Source organism: Takifugu flavidus, chromosome 14 (assembly GCF_003711565.1).
Source record: "Takifugu flavidus isolate HTHZ2018 chromosome 14, ASM371156v2, whole genome shotgun sequence".
Classification (NCBI taxonomy): Eukaryota; Metazoa; Chordata; class Actinopteri; order Tetraodontiformes; family Tetraodontidae; genus Takifugu; species Takifugu flavidus.
The window spans coordinates 3754733-3776272 of record NC_079533.1 but is presented as its reverse complement, the minus strand read 5'-3'; the positions used below and the strand labels follow the sequence as shown (position 1 = coordinate 3776272).

The following is a 21540-nucleotide window of genomic DNA, read 5'->3' as shown; positions in this document are numbered from 1 at the left end:
CCATTAAGAAAAAAGACATTATTATGACTCAGACTGGGTAATAAAGGATCAAAATCCCTGTGGTTCCATCTGTCAGTTGCTCTGCTGAGGTTAGGGAGCATTCACGGTCGTGGTGCAAAAGGTTACTACAAAGCTTAACTTAGTAGAAGAAACAAGCCCTGCCCGCGTGACTGTTGGTTAAACTGTCATCTTCTGTATGTTGACCAGCCCTCTTGGCTACAGCTGAGCTTTAGGGCTCAGATTTTTTATTTTTTGCTATATTTTTTGCAGAAAAATCAAAACAAAAAATGGAGATGTTAAGATGTAACTTGTCATTATATGAATTATGATAATTAAGATGACATATTTTTTAAATAAAATGTGTCAATAAATCAAAGCAGACAGCAGAAAATGGGCTTTTACGCCACTGAAGTCATGGACTGAACCCTGGACAAACGCCATCCTGAGCTTTGCCGTGTATCAGCAGCTAGAAGCCAGTGTGGAAAAAAGTGAAGAGGTGAAAATCCTCTGTTGAATGTGTAGGAATCTGCAGATCCACAGTAGCCAGACAAGTTAAAACAGGATTTAGATGAACAGAAGGGAGTTTGGTGCTTTTAATCTAAAAAAACAACAACAAACAAACAAAAAAAAACAGCTCCTGGGTTCTGTCTTACTGCATTTTAAAGTGTAGTTGTAGGTTTACTGCTCTTATCTCTAACTGTGGAGCCTTTCCATTATTTTCCCCCAAGCCTCCAAAGCTACTCAGCAGCTGAAACAATGAGAAACAAGGAATCTCTCTCCTGCTGAATTACCAATCCCCACCCTTCCACTTAGACTTTTTTCCAATTATTTCTGAACCCCCACCTCATTTGACAAGACAAAAGGATGGTATAAATATGTGTAGAGATTCACGGTGTCTCTGTACAGAGTGTTTCCCGTTTCGGGCTGCGATGAGCTCCTTTGTTCTCGCTGGAACTCTCAGCGTCGGATAATTGGCGACCATCTGGGGCTCGCATTCCTGCTGCCCTCCTCCTCCATCTCTCTGTGCTGGCTCTGCGCTGTCCACAAGTGTTTGATGTCAGTGTTCATGGTAGGAAATCATACATCTGTTGTCAATCCTTCACAATTCCTTGTTATGTAATGTTATAATCAACAGCAATTATGACGCTGGTTTTGCTACACTCGGCACGGAATCCTGGCAGGAAGAACCAACCTCAAGGGTTAAACGGGATGATAAATGCACAGTTGACAGATAAGAAGTTACACAGTGATGCTTTGACCTTTAAACGGTCTTTTTATATCTCCCCTTTACTCTTTGATAGTGTCTGGAGTGATTCAACTGTTCCTGTGAAGCTGCTCTGTTTGGCTCTACCTACGCACATCACTCCACCACTATTAGTGGAAGCAAATCTGTAAAATGTTTCCAACTTGTAGCAAGTCCAGAAGCTGAGATTCAGTCTTATCTATTTTTTTTAAGTCTCCAGTTTAGGGTTTAGTAAAATTTTGTGTACTGTATTCAAAGCTGTGAAAAACATTTCATAAGCAGTTTAGCAGCAAACACATTTGGACACATTTGGCATCTTGACTCTTTGGAACTCACTACAGCAGAACCTCTCCAGGAGAAATAAATGCATCCAACCAATGACAAAGTATATTTGGTTCATGTACACAAACTCGATTTGACAGCTCAGGTATTTTCTCATCTCAATCCCACAGATTCATGTATGATCTGAGCACAATGATGTGTGCAGGTTTTTATAGCACACAGATCCTGAGAGCCAGCAAGTTGTTTCATGTGAAAACAAAGGCTATCAAAGTGAGATGTGCAAGACAGAGGAACTTCTTTGTGTGAAGATGATGAGAACAGTGTATAAATCCATCAAAATGCTGCTATCAGCTCTACAGATCACGGGTGTGGAGGAGGTGGTCGGCTTAATTGGGACTCATCAATAAAAGAAGCACCATATGTGCGGATCATGAGAGATGAGCCTCACAAAATGACACGGAAATGAGATGGAACAAAATAAATGGGCTTAATAGCAATTAGGAAAAAAGCAACGGCTTGGACATGCTCTATTATTGTATGTGAATGTACATAGGTTAGCACATACATGCACACTACATCTCCAGCCCCATTTAAACATATATCTCACCAGATAAAAGGCACATGCAGGTAACTCATTGATATCATTTGCAATACATTAACCCAACACCCATGTTTGTGTCGGTGTGTATGCATGGGAGTCTGGTTTATCCCCGGGGGCTGAAAACCCACAGCACAATCCCATCTGTTAATGCTGCTGACAGCTCTGTGTGTGTGGTTGTGTGTCTGTTGTTTGTGTGTGTGTGTGTATGTGTGTGAGGCAGCTGCCCCCATTTTTAAAATGCTACTTTGTCTTAATACTTGGAAGTGTAAACAAACACCATATTACAATTCCGGAGCTCTGTGCTCCACAAAAATACAGTACTGTGAGGCAGAGATGAAGCATCGTGGAGAGAAATTACAACTCAAAGAGAGCTCCCATTTCTATGAAATGAAAAAAAGGTTATTACAAGCACTGTTGACTCAGAGTTACATGGAAACAATTTTTTTCACATGACCACAAATGACAAAGTACACATGATGAACAAACTGCTCTGACCATGCAAGACTCCCCTGACAGCCTGATATTTACGTGCATGTTTGACTGAGTGCTGAGAGATCATATTGGTATATATAATCTGCAGTTTCAAGTGTTTCACCTTTTAATAAGCTCCAAAACAAATGAGTAGCAGTGTATTAATTACACATCAACCCATCGATCCTCACATTAACATGTAATCCTCAAACTTCTGCCTGTTCAAGAATGGGGTCTTAAATGCAGAAAGATAATGAAGCTAGATGCTCGCTTTCAAACTTTACAACCCCTCTGCAGCTGTGTTTCCCAGTAATGCCAGTTAATGCAACCACTCGTCTAGCTGTTTGGCTTCAGATATGCAGAATAGTGCTGCCCGGAACAACATAAATGCCTCTTCCTCCTTTTGCTACCAATACCAAAATTCTCTGGATTGAGAATGCGATCCAACATCAATGGGCGACCAAATTTTGTGGGCTAGCTTAGTGGTACCTGACAGTACCTTATGCAAGAGAGGACAATAGCGAGAGCAAGTATCATATGATGAGTATAGGAAACATTCTCAGCAATAATAATTATTTACTTACACATACTGATCCTGAACAGTAGAAGCCACACTTAATCACAAACAATGACAATGAGTTTGAAAGAATGCCACTGTCTCCATGATTGTCTCTTAAAGCCTCTGCAGGAGCTAAAACAGCTACCGGTAAATGCTTTTACAGTCTGATCAAACTGCAACAACTGACTTCCTGTTGTTTATCCACCTTTCTCATGACATTAGATAAGCTCTGATGTAGAAATGCCTCAGCTTCAGTCTGGAGCTTTGAGGAACTCATTACTGACTGTGGAAGCACATTTTCCCTGTCCAGAGAACACATTCCTTGTTGGTGCTGATGTGTGGATGAAAGATGGCAAGCTTCAGCTGACAGGATGAAAAATAACAGCGAGGCCTGCGATTGGTTCCCAGATAGAATGACTGCTAATGCTGGCTGATATCATTTGGTCCCACCTCACTGAGCAGTAGGCCTGCAATGGTTATGTAACTGGTCCTTCAAGGAAAAGTAATGCAAGCAACAGCTGACACATAAGGGTCATTGGTAGAATTCACACAGCACATCAGTAGGCAAAACAGTCAGGCTGAACATGCAGTTAGAGGTTTCTAATCCCTCAAATGAAATGGGAAAACTGATGAAAATTCCACAGAATGATGCACTAAGAGAGTTAATCTAGAAATGCCTCAGCTTATTCAGAAAGACAAATTCAAAGTCCAGTGTTGACTGCCGACCAGTACAGAAATAAAAGCATTGTAATTTAGGTCATACTGTGTATATACTGTTTGTTTCCCCAATAGACACACAGTGAAGGAGAAAACGGATCAGTGACATGTGCCAAGAAAATTAGATGCCAGAGGCCGTGCTTTCTTTATCTGACAACTTCAGGAGCAGATACTGATCAATTACCCAGATCGCCTGCTTGGAGACATTCAGCAATCCATTTTATGCTGTCAGTTTGATAGACGGGGTGAGTGTAAATCCAATAATGTCGCCATTTAATGGAGGATTAACAGCACAACCTTAGAGATCAGAGGTTATCTGTTCAGGGTGCATCAACAATGGATTCCTGCAAATAAATGGTGATGTTTTAGCCAACGCGAGCTTGGGGAGCATATACATTTGCTTCCCTGTGTTGATGTATGCATATGGTGGCTGTCAATCCACACATCCATCCATAAATGTACAATATACCATCTGTAAAACATGAGAATACAGACCATAAATAAATTCTCTGTCTGAAATCAGATGTAAACAGCATTCTCATCGTGAAGTAGCAGTAGATTGTAAAAAAAAAAAAATGTCCCAGTCAGATATGCCCTTTTACGGTCTGTCAGTATTCCTCAAGCTTGTTAAATAAACCAGAGGGTCCCCAGAGAAGAAAACAAAACACTGAAGGCCCCTTCTAAACTCCACTTTACCAGGAAAGCAAACAGTTTGGATCCAAGTGAAAGTATCTTTAGGTATGCACTGTGGACTGATGTGCCTCTGAAATTTCCTTTACAAAAAAAGCTTCTTTTTTCATACTTGCAAGTCATCTGCACAGTCGCCCACCAGCCCTGCCACATCTTTGGGTCACTCTGTCCCACTGACACAGCAAAACCCACATTTTAGCGGTGCATTCTCAAAAAGATTTATTTCCCAGTAAAATTGCCTGACAAGCAATTCACTACCTGGTCTCTCCCAACTCTCTCATTCTCAAACTTAGCCTTCGAACACACTCATACCCACTTTCCCACCGCCGGAGTCTGGGACAGAACATGCCATTCTTGCTCTCAATTTCTATCCCCCTATCTTTTTTCCATTCTCACAGTGAGCCAACAAACATGTGGTGTATTTATTTATATATTTATCTTCACAGTTGTTGGCTGGAAGTAGATGTTCCCAGCAGCCGCAACAACAGAGTGCTTGTCCTGTGACTGGCAGCAAGGCAGGTGGCTGTCAGATAGACTAGCCAAATGCAAAGGATTGATTATTATTTTACTACACTTAGACATGTGGGAGGCTGTTAAGGATACACTTAAAACCCTCTGCTGTGTGTGGGCATCTGACAGGCTTGAGGAACTGGAGCTGCCACTCTCATTTGGCTTTGAGAGGAAGTTGGGGGCAACATTAGAGAAGCAAGTGTCAAGCTAAAAGATCAAAATATTTAAAAATAAATAATGGTGACACACAGGAAATGGAACAACAAATATGCAGTGGGAGTTTTTTTTCTTCCATCCAGGCTGTTTGATGCAGAACAGGAAGTTGGATGTGAGCAGGGACCAGAGATGAGATGTTTTCGAGATGCAAGATGTAACCTCTGGTTTCATGTTTGCACCCCTGAAGAACTTCGATAACAAGGTTTAGATTCCCAGTTGAGTTCTGTTGGTGACGGGACTTTCATCTGGAGCTACAGCAGTTACTCCACATGCAGCAGTGACAAACAGGTCCCGATTGATGGAAAAGCTTCATATCTTATACTAAGTTCAATAGCATTCGAAGCAGCTTCCTAAAATAGCTAAAAACCGACACGTGCATTAGTATAAATAGGAGGAATTGATTTACAGATATTTACATAAGATTTGTGAAAGAAATATATCTCACAATCCTGCAAACTGGAGGAGACGTGTTTCGGAAATCCACCATTGGGAATACGGACGACACAGAGTTAAATAGACATAGGGATTTTAATAGGGGCATTTCTCAAAAGAAGACATAGGAAATCCCCCTTAAGTAAACTCAGTCAGACTGTTAATTCAACCAGAACCATTAGAGGACAACACAACAAAACCACTCTAATTAAAATGAGTCACATTCTGGGAAACATCCCCAAGAGAGCACAAACGTCTCTCCCTGAGCTGCCTGTCAGAAACTATTTTCTTACCTGGACTTGCCCTTTTCCCATGATCTTGTCCACAATCTCATTGTCATCCTTGTTGAGCATGCTTTTGTCATAGCACTTCTCATAGCACAGGATCCGTAGGTACTGGGAGCCTTCCAACTCAATCTCAAACTCCTTTAAAAAAATCACATTGATGCAGAGAATTTGGACCAAATGTTGCAGTAATGGGGACACAAACAGTCGGATGAATCCTGGATTACTGACTTCGTTCCACTGAGGTTCAGTGGTGTCTCTGAAGACACGTGTCTTGGCCTTGCTGACAAAGTATCCAAATGAGTCCACTTCCAGAGTGCAGTACAGATCTATGAGGGAAAACAGAGGGGAGCGATTAGCTTTATTAGAAGTTGAACAATAAAAATTACACTCTGAGAATGTCATTCTATAGTTCAAATATGCATTCCACAGAAAGATCAAATTTGTGCTCTTCATGTATGTCAGGGAAAAATCATTGTTTCCTGTAGTCATTTTGTGGCCTCTATAATTTAAACATTAACCATCAAGGTTTAAAGGTATATCCAAATCAATTGATCAATCATCCGTTTAGCTAGTGATTGATTTTCTACACAAACTGATGAGTCAACACTTCTGCTTTGTCCTCCAATTCTTCCTGTCACAGCCTTTGTGCCTTATTTGTTACGGTAAGTCTAGATCAATATCTGGAATGTTAAAACCAACAATGTCACTCCTCTTAGTAATACTATTCCAAGTGTTCTTGCATACCTATTACTTAACATTGGCAATGTTTGAAAGTGTGAACTGGTCTTGGGGACATTATTTAATGGTCAGTAGGTTTAAGTGTGTCACATAACCCCCCTGTCCACTCATTACCCCACACCAGTCACACTAGAGTTGCCGCTCCTCTGGGATCTGCTTCCACTCAGTTCTTACATGAGCCAATTAAGTCTGTTAATGTGTTTCTTCGGATGCTCCCGAGCAGTTCCTGCAGACATGGCTGCCAGCTGTCTGAAGTGTCTATAATCCATTCCACAGCTCAATCAACTCCCTGGGGATAACCTCCACCTGACAGCATGATGGATGGATGTACCACACAACCTTTCACCAACAGGCTGACAGAGGAGGAGATGCAGAGAGCCAAACGCATCTTATATACCCACTAACACCCGTAGAGTGACAGACCATATATTCACACCACAACATCAAAATCACTGTCTTAACCGGCTGGTTATTGGTTACCAACAGATACCAAACATACAACCTGCATGAGCACTGATGGGCGAGAGGAACCCACCCCATCTGCAACTTCAGAGCCAACCACAAGGCCACCATACATTAGAGTGGAAGCTCATTACCATCTGGTTCCGTTCCGACTTTGTTTGTTCTCTCAGCATCATGAAATGTTCTCATGTAATTGCTCCCAGTGAGGATGGAATTATGGCTGGTAGGATGAAGGAAACGTGACCATATGTTATTATTGAAGACATCCGCTATGAACAGAGACATTAAAGCATGTAGGTTCAACCTCAGGATCTGCCGTGGAGGCAAACACACAGTCAGACAGCTTCTGTGAATTGATGGATGTTAAAGAAAATCCAGCCAGTTTATTACTTAAGGGGGAAGGTACAATTCAGTTTCAACTCCTGTTTGTGTTCTGTCTTTATAAGCCCAGACCAAAGGGAACAAATTAACACAAGATCATTTTTGTTCTCCCAGTGAATCCAGGAAAGTTTTGTGATGTAGGACAGACCTCCATGGGTTTTCATTTCCCTGACAGGACACCAGCAGGCTCCTAGAATAAGCGGGATAAATTGGACAGTATGGGGTCTCTGCCATCTGAATGTAGGGCTTAATGGACGGCATCCTTCTCCATCTCAATCAATTGTCCTTGCGGTGTGTGTGTTCTAATAGAAGGCTGAGCTTTGCTGGAGGCCCTGTTAGATGCAGGGTCAAACAGTGGGTTCGCAGAATTAGAAGTGATAATCAAATCAACTAATCGATGGCACACTGGCTGCCTGTGTGATTAGTTTAAAGGCTGGTGGAGCAAATACACCTCTGTGACAACAAAACAAGGAACAGACATAATTGTGACCCCCACACTATTGCATGGATGCATGAAAATTGCCTGTTCTACTGACTAACTATGGTTCTTTGTAGAACTCTTGGAAAACAAAATAACTGGAGGATGAATCATTAATTAAAAAGGAAATTTTTAGGAACACTCAAACTCACTCCAGATCATTCATTGTTTGATTTCAACAATTCCATGTTCACACAAATCTGGAGCAACGTGAACTCTACCATATTGTGTTTTCCATGGTTTTCCCTAGAAATGTTTGGAAGGTTTTCAGCTCCCTGCCTCCTCCTGTGTGACCCAGTTGAGTACTTTGCCCTGGGCCCAAATTAGTGTCGTTTCCCCTTGGAAAAGATACTTGTGACATGAATAACAGAAGTCTTATCATCTGATAATCCGGTTCATGCTTCTTATTAGATGTTTTGATGGAAAAGTAAAAGTAGCTCAAAATCGTCACCTACAACCATCAGAAACGTCAGCTGATCTGGGTGACAAGTGCATGTAAAGCGTCTGATAGCGGACGACAGATTCACAGGTTAATTCTTGGTTTCGTTCTCACAGGTGCGGAACAAAACAGTTAACCTGAGATACAAACACAGGTGCTCTGTGGCAGATGTGGTGCACGCTGAGCACAGCTGTTGACTCCATCAGTGAGCTCTCTCCAAATAAGTGAGCAATACTAAACCTCTGCATAAATGTTATTTCAGATTTTCCATTGAGTCATTTTTAGACAACTAAAAAAACATTTTGGCCTCGACTTCACAATGCGTTTACACCAGTTTTGTTCAGTTGGTGCATTAAACACAGTGTGTTTTATGAATTCATTTGGGGATTAATTGTCTGTGCAGTGCTCTTCACCATCAGCACAACACTGGTTCTCTATACAGTGAGCTCAAACAGCATCAGTGAAACTATTCAACTTCTACACACATATAAACACAGGCACGCACATACACACGATTTCTAAAGCCCTCGGTTATCTGCAGTCTACAGAGGATCAAACAGGCTTTCAGAGGAGAGAGCTTTCCAATCCATTACCCCAGAATTTACAGCGGGCCATCTTTCACAGTCCAAAGGCTGTCACGGTAACTGAGAAAAATAGCATTCCTGCATCTCTGTCTTAGATAGTTGATGTCAGAACTGGTAACAGTGCAATGGTGCAGAAAGAATAGAACAGCACAAGTTTTCCACCAGTGACACAAACCTGTCAACGCATCACTTCAATGCAAGCAGTTTCCCTTGACTGAGTTTGTACAATTTTTATTTTCTGTCTATTATAACCAACCACAGAAATGCCCCCACAGCTCCCACCTTACTTCTGAGATTTTCCTTTTCTCTCTTGGCATCAATTTGTCTCCGGATCAGACCATTCTGTGGAAAGTCTTACCATGATCAAACGGATCATCAGATGGATTGGGTGTTGTTGGCACACTTATATATGGACAGCAGATATGTGTAACAGGATGCTGTGCCAGACGGTGCACATGTGCAGTTAAGAACTTACTGGCTGAATCTCTGAATCCTTGGGCAGAGTGGACGATCACATGAAGAAATCCGTATAGTCCCGGAGTCTCTTCATCTGGAGCACAAACATGGGGTGTAAGCAGAGAAGCAGTTGTGATGTGAACATTAAAGAACAGACCTTTGAGCTTCTCCAGCATTTCCTGTTTCTGCCTGAAAATGTTCCCTCACTGAGCACTGTCATCTGTCCATATCAATTTGCCTCTGCTAGTGAAATCAATTCATTGTGAAAAAAAACTCTTCTACTATTTCAAAACTTTCAGTGTTTTGATACACATGAAGAAGGGAATGATGATGTTTTAAGTGATGACGAGTGTTAAATGATGAGTGTTTTATGAGAGTGGACTGAAGTTCCTCCAGCATTCTCTCTCTGACCTATCATGTGAGAAAATATGATCATTAATCACCATTGTGATCATCAGAATTCTTCATGTGACCTCTACAGGACAGTCTTTTTTCATATTAGATCATATCTGCAGCAGTTGTGTCTATAATGTGGTCCTAATTACCCTTCTCTGTGACTGTGCCAAAAAGAAACAATTAATATCCATCCATCTTGTAACTTTCATAAAAAAGTCTGGTTTGACTCTTTTGTCAGCGGAAAACCACCTATAAAGTAGATCAATCAGTTATACTTGATTGGGTCACCTTAATTTCACAAATATGCAACCCCCTAACCCCGTGAGCACATGGCTGTCTGCATTGCAGAACAAAGGATTTCCAAAAAGCACGTGACTCAGGTACGGGAGAAAAACGTAGTTTACTGTGCTAACAATTCACACCACAAAAAATAGCTAGGAATCTATTGATACTTGAGAGGAGATGTAGAAATAACTGGCCTGGACTTAGTGTAGAAAATGGCTGATAATAAGACGTTGAAAGTACTTGTTACAGCCTTTCTGTGGCTAACAGAGCTCACACAAGCACAGCCTGTACAAGAATAACTTGGCTGTAGAGTTTGGTCTGATGGTGGCTGTTTGTAGTCTGATCTGCACTCCTATGCGGCATTCCTGGTAAACAAACCACCAAGAAGGCTAAAGGGACTGTTTGGAGCTTCACTCTAGGAATCTGACAGCAGAGTGGTCAACCGCCTGCATAGGGTTAAACACAAGTGTTTCATACAAGCAGCACAGAGAGGGTCAACATCAAGGGGGGCCCTGATTCCAGAAAAACATGAGTCTCCTTGGATTCAATGGAAGCATCAACAATAAACTGAGGAATATTTGATAATTGATAACTCCTCAATCAGATGCAGCCAAGTATGAGCACGTAACTATCCATCTTCAGTTATGAGAAACATTCTTTCACCAGCTGGTCTCCATTTAAACTCTGACTGTGTTCCCTGTGTGTGTGTGTGTGTGTGTGTGTGTGTGTGTGTGTATGTGTGTGTGTGTGTGTGAGCAGATGGTACCTGAACATGGATGAACAGATGGTTCAATACAGCTAAAGTGAGCACTGACAGACTCTCATGCTAATTTCTACAGTGTGATTTGATACACTGAAAAGCTTGTTCAAGCCTTTAAACTGATGATCAGAAAAGCAGGAATGTTAATTAGCCTGATATGAAAGCCTGGGCTGCTGCTGCGCTGTACCTGGAAGGGATGATGCTTTATCTTTGAAGTACTGCATTAAATAATTAATGGAGGAATGGAGAAATGAGCCTCAAACCAAAGGATAATAAACTGAATATAAAAATAATAACACCGAATTACAATTTTGATCTAAACATCTGGCAGAGTTCAGACAGAATGCTGACTTTTTTCTTTTACTTAACTTCAGACTTAAATGAGAGAGGAATTCCTTCTGTCACCACAATAAACAGTAACCAGAGTCAATGACAGAGCTGCCATTGTATAGAAAACAAGCTTAAACCTTTTTTGTCTCCAGCATGGTGCCAATGAAAAAGCATGCCTTTCAGCATATCGAACATTCTGTGAGCTCTGTGGTTTTTCATAGGTATTTTGGGTGCATGCAAATGCCATTTGGGTAGATCAGAGCACATCAGCCATCTGGCTTTAATGGCACCACAAGGTTCTGAGAATGGCACATCTTTGAAATCTGGAGCAAACACAAACATACAAGAACTGACTGATCAGAACAGGCCACAGCCATCATACTGCGTGGCACAGGCTGCCATGAGCTGGATGAGAAACATATTGTAACCTACATTCCCTCCTGCAGAGCGCACCCTCCCCAATTCTGTGGCTTTTTGTGTCGTGAAATAAGAGAAGCATAAATGAAGCAAACAGCAGACCAAAAAAAAAATTTTTAGTTCTTTACCGTCTTTATTGCTGGTAACAGGAATGTTGTGGACAGTTCGAAGCTTGAAACAGGAGCTGGTCAGGACCTGCAGCTCGACAGAACTTAAAACGCAAGACTGGAGGTCTGAAAAACACAGACCAACTACTTTTAGCAAAAGGTTTTAACCATTTTGAGACAATGTACACATTTTTCAAGAAAAAATGTTTTCAGAAAAACAGTATTAATAGCTATGTTACCTTTCTTTTGGAGTTTCTGTATGCTTTCCCTCCACTCTGACCTCTCATAATCTGAGGACAGGAGAAACAGGTAGCTCTGGATACAGACAGAAAGAGAAGCATTTAATATATCATCAAACAACACTTGGGAAAGTTGTTTAATTATCTCAAAAGCCATCTAAATGTAAGACAACGTTAGATGCAACGCAATTTACATTGATGAATGTCTCCATCTAGCGGTAAAACTCAAACACTGCAGTTGCATGCATCCAAACAGAAAAAAGGATCAGCTGAGCACCTTTCCGTGTTTGTTGTGAATGCAGAAGGGGATGGTGGGGGAATGCAGGAGCAGCCACGACTCCTGCTCATTCATCTTCTTCCTCAGTCGCTCCACACGACTCTGACCCTTCGGTCCTTTCTGAACGCACAGAAATCAGTGATGCAGAATGTTAGAGCCAGGACTGCAAGTGAATGAATCAGCCATGTTAAAATGATGGATTGTGTAACAAAAAGTAAATGATTTACAGCAACAAATCTTCCTGGATTGGCTAACTATTTTTTTCTATTTCCTTTCAGTTGTAAAATCAACAATGTTCTAAGTATCCTGACAGTTTTGTTTTGCATTTTCAAAAGCATTTCTTATCAGCAGGGAAGAATGCCCTCCCACTCTTAACAGGAAGTTGTGAGTCACAGTCTGGATACAATTAGCTTAATGTCACTTCACCAGCCTACTCTACCATGTGTCGACAACACCATCAAGGGCAAGAACAGGGATTTTTTGGTGTTCCCAAACCCCCAGGTTGTAAAGTCAGAGGAATGGACGTGTATTCAGGAGCTTTAAGCAAAATTGGTCCCCCAACCTGCGTCATTTAATCGTTTTAACAGCGCTGCAATAAACCAGAAGGCTGACACACGATGACGACAAAACAAAGCTACTGCATGTGACATTCATGAAATCCAAACTTCCCACAAGTTTAAAATACAGAAGAATAATGGAAGGGAGTCAATAACTATCAAAAACTACCCGGGACGCATCAGCCAAGATTTCCTTCTACAGTAATTTTTATTTATTAACTGAACATGTGAACCAGTGGTCCATTCTAAAGAAACCCTCAATGGTCAGGAGTTGTAAATCTATCCACTGCAGCCACCTGCAGATATCAAACTGCCAGGATAAAAACTGTCCAATGATTTAACTCATGTAGGCAGATTTGACCAGCTCTTCCTGTGCTAACCCACAATGAGCTTAATTTAGGCACCGTCTCCCACTTAGTCATGCCATCATCAGACAGTAAAAATAGACTGTCACTGGCAGATGCTCAGCCATAACAGGTTTGCCCCTTGATGTGTTTTTTCCAGGCCAGGCCAACAACATTGAGGGCTGATTTTACCACTTCTCAATAATGTGCACTTCATCTGCAGTTAAGTGCTGTAGCAGCCTGTGAGTCTCAGTTGTTTTAGGAAGAACTGCAAAAACAAGTTCAGAACAGTGTTTGTTGAAAATATCCCCAGAAGTTGAACCAACTGTACCTTCTCTTTCTGGATCTCATTCTTCAAGGCCGAGATCTTGATTTTCATCTCCTCTATCTCGTGCTCAGGCAGGACCTGGACACTATGACAAGAGTCTGAGTCGTCTAGGGTCTGAAAGGTCAGGTCTGCCAGGGGGATGTACCACTTGCACTCATACTGCTGATGGCGACTGTCAATGAGAAAAGAATGGAAGGAAGCATAAAGGCTGTCATTAACACGTTCATTTATAATATTGGGACAGCACTTCTTGTCATGGCATGTAAAAGGATTAACTCAAAAGAAAACTGTAAATAATAATGCACAATATAAAAGAAAACAATTACAATCTTAGTTATTAATATAAAATCAAGCTATAAATTAAATATATTATATTAGCTATAAAACCACACACCATTCTGAATGTGATAGACAAAGAAATTAATTATATATGTAGACGCTTCATCAAGCTTCATCTCGACAAAAAGAACTGCCGCCTGTCTTAATCCAGACACAAATCTACATTTATGGAAAGGTTGCTGGCAGAGCCGAGAGGACGTATGTGCTTCATTACGGTACTAATGTGACTCTCATTATCGTTCCTGTGAGCTGCTCATTCATTAAACTGTGACACCTTCATTTAAGCAACTAGAGCCGCAGACTCTATTCTGGAAGAAAAATGATCAAGGATTAAATTGGCTGTAAAATTGTGCATGTTATATTCATACAGGATAGTTTTAATGGTACAAAGTGTGTGTTCTGCAGTGGGAAATTAGTTATTAGTGTCTGTCTGAGTCCATCAGTTTATCTGAGGCTAAAAAAAACTGTATGTTCTTTATCAAGTCCACTGTATTGTAGTGCTTTCTGGTCTTTTGGGAAAGGTTTTTAATTTGTAGATAATCCCTATATCTGTGGAGGTTATTGAGTTTGTGTTAAATTTAGCTATGGTGCCGGAGCAAAGACAATCCATCATCTGCTGTTTTTTTATCATCTCATATATACACAGCAACCAGCAAATATTCAAGCTAGAGCAGATTGATACATATTATCGCCATTTTTAAAATAACATTGCCAAAGAAAGCTCAATGCAATCCCTAACTGTAAAAATCCATAAACCAGGAAAAAAGCATATACATCCAAAGAGAGGCTCCATTGCAGTTAAGAATGGAGCTGATTTGGGATGAATTAGCCTAAATGATACATCTCTTTCTGGTCAGCTACTCTACTCAGGCTGTGTGTGTGTTTTTTTACTTGCTGCATATTAAGTACCAAAATTTTACCAAAAACGTGAAGACTTTTTTTGGGAAGTGAGGACATTTTTACTGGTTTTAAGGTTGATATTTTAAAATTGAGGTTAGGATTAGGTTTATGATTAGACATTGACATAGGGTTAGGAGGCTGGGGAATAAATTATGTCTGGGAAAGTCCTCAAAAAATAGAAATACAAGAATGTGTGTGCATTTGTGAACATGTGGGCAGCAATGTTGAGATGGCACAGTGTGCTTCTTGAGTGAGAAGCAGCGACAAATGACTCAAACAACAAATGTCAACCAAAATGAGATCCAGTCAGTCTAACAGTGGCCAGCGTGCCAGCCAAGCAAGGAGCAGGCCCTTCTGTAAATGTGGTTGCACAAGCGGTGCCAAAGAAGTTCATATTGCAGTCTGGGAAACACAAACCTCTGTTTGTGTCGACAGGTATAACACCAATCGAGGACATGCTGCTTCTCTGAGGAAGTTAACGTTTGAAAATGTGTATTCACACATCTGTAGCATGCCTTTCTACACTGGCTGACAGAAGAAAGGTCACCCTGCACTCACCCCACAGCTGTCTTCTTCATCTTAGCACAGAGGAGCAGATCGGTGAAGAGGAAAACATGTCTGACCTTCCTGGAGCTTTCCGACACCTCAACCAGGAAGCCATCCTTCACCAGCTGACGGGCCTGAAAAAACAATGACGTCACTTCATGTTGGCTGCTACAGAAAACTCGAAGCGTGACATGTATTTCCTGTGTTTTGCAGCTAACTTTAAAAAGAATAATTTTAAAAGGTCCCAAAAATAGACATTTTGCAAACACTAACACACACCTCTCCTTTGGGTGTGGTCACAGCAGTTCTGCGAGGGTCAATCTCCTCATTGATAGAGGAGAGGAAGTTCTGAGAAATCCGCAGGGCGTTCTGCAGCAGTGGGAAGTCTGGGTGGTCTTTAGGAGTGTGTTTCAGCAGGTCCTGTACCATGAACATGCACGTTACCAATGGAAAAAAACACACTGAACCTCTCCACAAGGTATAGATATGATGAACTGCACTGAGATGAACCCTATACGTGTGCTGATGGGTTTAATTGAGCATCTTCCTTTAGTAGTAAATGAATAATAAAAAACTTGAGCGACTGTATCTTTTTAAAATCCAACATCACTTTTAATTAGCGGCCATGAGTAACTACAGACATGGCTGCACACCTGAGTGGCACTTTTTATTTATTCATATGAGAAAAGCTTATAAAGCAATACAGTAGGGGAATAAAGGCAACAATATAGTAAAATATCTCCCAAACCTGTTTAAATTATTGCCGACTGAAGGAGGTGTACTCACGTGAAGGACCAGCGTGCTTCTGGTCACACGGTCGATGGGCTTGTAAAGCAGAGCTGTCGGGAGAGAAGAAGGCGACCATGAGTCAGAGTTGCTGCGCTCACACACAAATACACCCAGGAGGTCACACATCTACAGCTCCAACAAGGACAAACACTTCCACTCCGCTCAACTAAACAACAGGGGCTCCGTTCTATTTTAGCTGCAGATCAATCGTAATGTTGTCTGCTCCTCAGCATTCATGGTTTCACTCTATTCAAATGTGAGCACTGATATATAAAATGCACCTGCATTTATGCCCACTAGGCCTGAAACACCTGTGAAAATTAAGATTCCACCGAGTTCATTTAATTAAAAGCTTCCTGTGAGAAATACAGGAAGCCCTACAACTGAGGAGCACCATGAGTGTCTGTCGCTCTTTTTCATTTCCACTTTTCTGTAATTCATTCTTGCTTCATCTTTCTTTAAAGTTCAAAAACCATGTAAGAAATTTGGCTTGACAACATCATCATCATCAACATCAAAGTTTATAAAGCGGTTTAAAAACAGTTACAGCAGCAACAAAGTGTTGCATATAAATAAGAATAGAAATCAGGACAGACATGTTTTCATATGCTCCCCCCACTTCCTGACACAGACACACAGACACAGACACACACACATACATACACACATACATACATACATACATACATACATACATACATACATAAACACACACACACACACACACACACACCACACACACACACACACACACACACACACACACACACACACACACACACACACACACACACAGAACAAAGAGAATCTCCGAGCAGGCCCTGCTGATGCTTTCTGCATCTTCCGGTCATTAACACAGCAGCCTGGATCAATAGTCCTGGTCCACTGAACCTGCTTGCAGGAGGATTAAAGGAGCTCCACGGCTGACGTACAGAGACTGCAAACACCTCTAACTACAGTGCATACGTGTATTTAAAAATGCAACTACTGTTAAAATGAAGGGTGCACAATAAAGAATTCTTTAACTTGATATCAACAACCTATAATTTCCTACTGTGATTGCCAATATTTACAAGATTACAGTCACGTTTTTCCCCACACTGTTGGTTGGGATCAAGGTCACATAGTCATCTGATCTAAGAACAGGTCCAAAATGGAGGATCGAACAGCAGGCATGTAAATGACCAGCACTGACTGGCATAGATTGTTAAAAACCCAATAAAGAACAGTTATGATGCTAGAAATGTTAGTAACCTTCACAAAAGTTAAATAAATAATTAATAAATTATATATAATCTTCTAGAGAAAAAAAAAACATTGCAAGCTGTATCAGTTACATGGGATGACTCCCTGCTCCAGCCTCCTCCGAGGGTGAGATCACCGCTGGAAGACTATTTCTGTGAGTCTGGCCAAAATAAAACAGTAGATAAGATCATAACTGTAATGTCTGCCTTTATATGATCAAATGAGGAGACAGTAGCAGAATCATCAAAACTTTACATTTAATCCCAAGCAAATGCTGACAAGAGCTCAAGTCAAGTAATTCTAAATTAAATCAAGAAATTCATTATTATAATAAGTGACCATAATTTTGCTGCTTGCTCCACTCTTGCAGCAGGGCTCAGGAGACCCAGCAAATCAGGGAATCAACTGTAATGGTGAATAATTAATTTGTAACCTCGTGCTTCTCATCCGAACTGAAAAAAAACCATACTAGAGATGTGATTGTTCCTCCAATCATTAAACTCACTTCCCTCTAGCCTCAGTTATTCTTTATGTGCAAATGACTGATCTGCTAAAATTTGCTGCTGAATGATAGGCTAAAAAAATAACTACAACATCAGTGATTGTATTTTTCCTCAAGTCCGCTATGGATGAGTCTATTTTCAGGACAGCAGCATAAAACCTTACTTCTTGTGTGTTGTACCGATGCAATGATTCGATGCAGGAGACATGTTTTTAAAGTATCCTCTCTGAAATCTAGACGGTGAAGCAAAGTTCACGGTGCAGGAAGGAGTCATGGATGGAGTGGGTGAGAACAGAGAGAGATGATCAGAGACGAACAGCTTATAGGAAGTCGATGCTGAGCCACGGGGAAGTGTTTGAGACCAGATGTGTTTTCAAGGTCAACGTGTTGACTCAGCTCATGGACAAAGCTTTGCCAGTGAGGGAATAGGAGAATAGAAGGAAAGTGTTTAAGCAAAAAGCAGCCAGACAGGGCCAGCTTTTGGTTGTCCAGTCCACCCTAAACATGGAGACATTCAGACATTGATGCCAGATCAAATGAGGAGCAGAGAGTAGGGAGGCCAGGCCAAAGGAATCCACAGTCAGTCAGAGGGTATACAAGGATCGAAGATGGCAGAGTCCTCATTAACATAGAAAAGAGTATGGTGGTTTAACATTCTGCTCCCGTACAAAGTCATTCCTGGAGAGCATACGTCCCACTTTTTATGAGACAAAAAAAGTGTCCCCCAGATTATGCTGTTTGATTGAGTTAGACTAATTTTTTCCTAAATAAAATACATTACATTGCATTTATGTTAATCATCCTGAAAATATGTAAAGATTGATGGATAAGCATCAAGTGAGGCCAGATTTGCATGAATAATGATAAAATTATCATGAACGTAAAGCGGATGCATATTTGCTGACCAGATACACGGATACATCAGGCTATAAATGAGAATAGACCCACAAATTCCAACACTGTAGGTCGTGCAGTACAGTGATTTCAAAGAATCCTTCTATATTATTGGGTTTTAACAATAGAACTGTAATTAACATTTTTTTCACCTGTGATCATATGACAAACAGAACTTTTTTCCCCAATCAAGAAATGCAGGGGGAAAAAAGGCTTGCACATTTCTTTTAGTGCAGCCCTAATTACAGCCTGTTGTGTAGTGACAAAGATGGGAACAAATCTAGATCTGAAAAGCTGCATGATCCCAAGCTGCATGATTGTTGCTGATTTATGATGCATAAATTAACATATACTTCACAGGTGCGAGGAGCTGAAAACTGACTACACTGACAACCGTTCCTCAGCATGATGGAGTCACACAACTTGCTCATCATCGTCTCTCTCCTTGCATAACTTCTTTATCCTGAAGTTCATGAGACAAAGTAAATTCATGTACCAGCTCTTTAATGTATTTAAATTAATGACCAATCCTGATTCACTCGTGATATATATTCCTTCGGCGAAGCAGCCTCTCTAAAGTCTGAATGTGCCCAGTGTCTTCACAAATATGCACACAGTAAAGATTCTCCTATAGATTTGAATTTGATAAAAGACAGCGGTGATCTGTCGATCCCACTGAGACACATTCAAAAGCTCACAGTCCAGACCAGACACAAGCTCCGGCGCTTCAACGGAACCTGACACATACAGTTCAAGGAATGAATGACAGCAGCACATGTATAGTAAACATAAGATCACACCTACTGGTATCCATCATCAATAAAACACCTGACAAACAACTCCATTGTGATGATGATGATGATGATGATGATGTTGGTAAAAAAAGTAAAGAAACAACAGTTCAGGTTTCCAGAGAAGCAAGCAGAGTCGTTACCGTATGTGCAGTTACAGCACAGTCTGAGCACCAGCAGAACCTCCATATCCCACATTTCCTTCTTTCACCACATCTTCCTGCTCACTGCCTCTTTTTCTCAGCCACAGAGACCGTTACAGAGATAGAGAGAGACAGAGAGGGAGGGAGAGAGCGAGCAAGCGAGCGCTCTCACACACACTTGCTTTCTCTCAAAGCCCACCACTGCATACACAAGTAGAAGAGGCAGAGCTGAGTCTTAAAGAGGAAAACCGGCAAATACAGCCAGCCAAAGTTTTTCAGATAAATGTGAAAAAAGATGTGACCACACACACACACGCACACGCACGCACACACACACACACACACACACACACGCGTGTACTTACCCTCCATGGAGACCGTGGTGGCACAATCTTTAGAGTCTTTAGGACATTTAACTTTGAGGTTCTGGAAGAAATGGCAGGTTGTAATGATGAAATAAACACTTCACACACTTGCACTGCAAAATTTAATAAAGTGAAATCATCACTAAATTTATTTAAGAGTTAACTCACATTGTAAATGTATGTGATTTTTTTTTTCAGGAATGAAAGGGTACAATTTGGTCAAACAAAGCCTTAACAATTCCAACAATCAATTGGAACAATTCCAAGCCAGTATAACAACTCTGGTAGGTGTGTGTTTGGACTCACCTCAGATATCTTCTGGAACTGGCTGTTGGCGTGGCTGCATTTCTCCGCCGTCTCCAGGGCCTCCTTGTAGTTGTCTACGAAGGCCTTGTACACTCCCAGCTGACTGGCCTATGAAAGCAGCAGGTTGGAAGAGAACACATGAGAAAGAGCTTGGAGACATACCCCATCACTACTACAAACTTATTTAACAAAATTAAATAACATCATATCACGACATGCCTTGTTACTTTAAATAACACAACTATTCGGTCTTTTAAGAAACAGGGAGTTGATCATTTGTGTTTGTAAATGTTCTGAAATGAAAAAACACTAGTAACATGCGATCATCTAATCATGGCAGATGAATGAAGACAAACAGGTCTGTAATGAGATTCAATCAAAAGACAGTGGAAATACCTCACATCTGCCATTATTTTATTATATTAAATTTGGAAAATGTAATTCAGAGTATAGTTCAGTATAAACGCACAGATGTACACCAAGTTTAGCATAAAAGCACACGGGCTAATCTTTATCCCCAAGGCAGTTGTCTTCCCTTCTCCTCATTATTAACAGCCCCCTCAGTTGCACTGAACTGCAAATGCATTAAAACGCAGGCTGCATATCAGCAGGGTATGAATATGCATCCAGCTACAGCTACACATGAAAAGGCCTGCTGATGAAATGAAAACTTTCTATTAAAGGACTGAGAATGGCTACAGCTGAACACTGAATGAGTAAGATTGAGTAATTTTGTCCTTAAGATTTTCCCTCTCTAATGATGTTTCCCATTCTCCCATTTCCTCCATAGTGGGCTCCTGAGCACCAATATGAGGAAATCATCCTTCTGAAGAAGATCAATACGCCCCTCAGGAGAACAGGGAGGAAAAACAAAGGCACTGCCCATCATACACACTTCAACCAAACTGATGACACTCATGTACCGGACTTAAGTCAGTGAATGCACCAGTGCACCTTTTTTAATCTCTGTTATGTCAAAGCAAACAGAGATAGCCGTGTGTCATCAACAGGTTTCCGACTCGTTATTCTAAGTCTATGCGGGCACAACAGAAAGAAACCAAGATGCTGACGTCATCATGCAATTGATGTCAAACACGTCCATCTGTCTGTCACTGCAACACAGGACTTCGAGTC

At 41.0% G+C, this 21540-nt stretch overlaps 1 protein-coding gene across 3 annotated transcripts in view; it reads right to left on the bottom strand.

Annotated features, from left to right (window-relative positions):
- abr (ABR activator of RhoGEF and GTPase) overlaps window positions 1-21540 on the bottom strand; it is a 77399-nt gene that overhangs the window by 20693 nt on the left and 35166 nt on the right. For all 3 annotated transcript variants that reach the window (XM_057054764.1, XM_057054765.1, XM_057054766.1), the window contains 12 exons: window positions 20407-20514; window positions 20101-20161; window positions 16158-16210; window positions 15651-15791; window positions 15384-15505; window positions 13590-13758; window positions 12358-12477; window positions 12081-12156; window positions 11863-11967; window positions 9566-9640; window positions 6237-6334; window positions 6015-6146 (listed from right to left, as the gene is read on the bottom strand). In XM_057054764.1, the coding sequence (XP_056910744.1) occupies window positions 6015-6146; window positions 6237-6334; window positions 9566-9640; window positions 11863-11967; window positions 12081-12156; window positions 12358-12477; window positions 13590-13758; window positions 15384-15505; window positions 15651-15791; window positions 16158-16210; window positions 20101-20161; window positions 20407-20514 (1260 nt within the window). The remainder of the gene's footprint in view (window positions 1-6014; window positions 6147-6236; window positions 6335-9565; window positions 9641-11862; window positions 11968-12080; window positions 12157-12357; window positions 12478-13589; window positions 13759-15383; window positions 15506-15650; window positions 15792-16157; window positions 16211-20100; window positions 20162-20406; window positions 20515-21540) is intronic.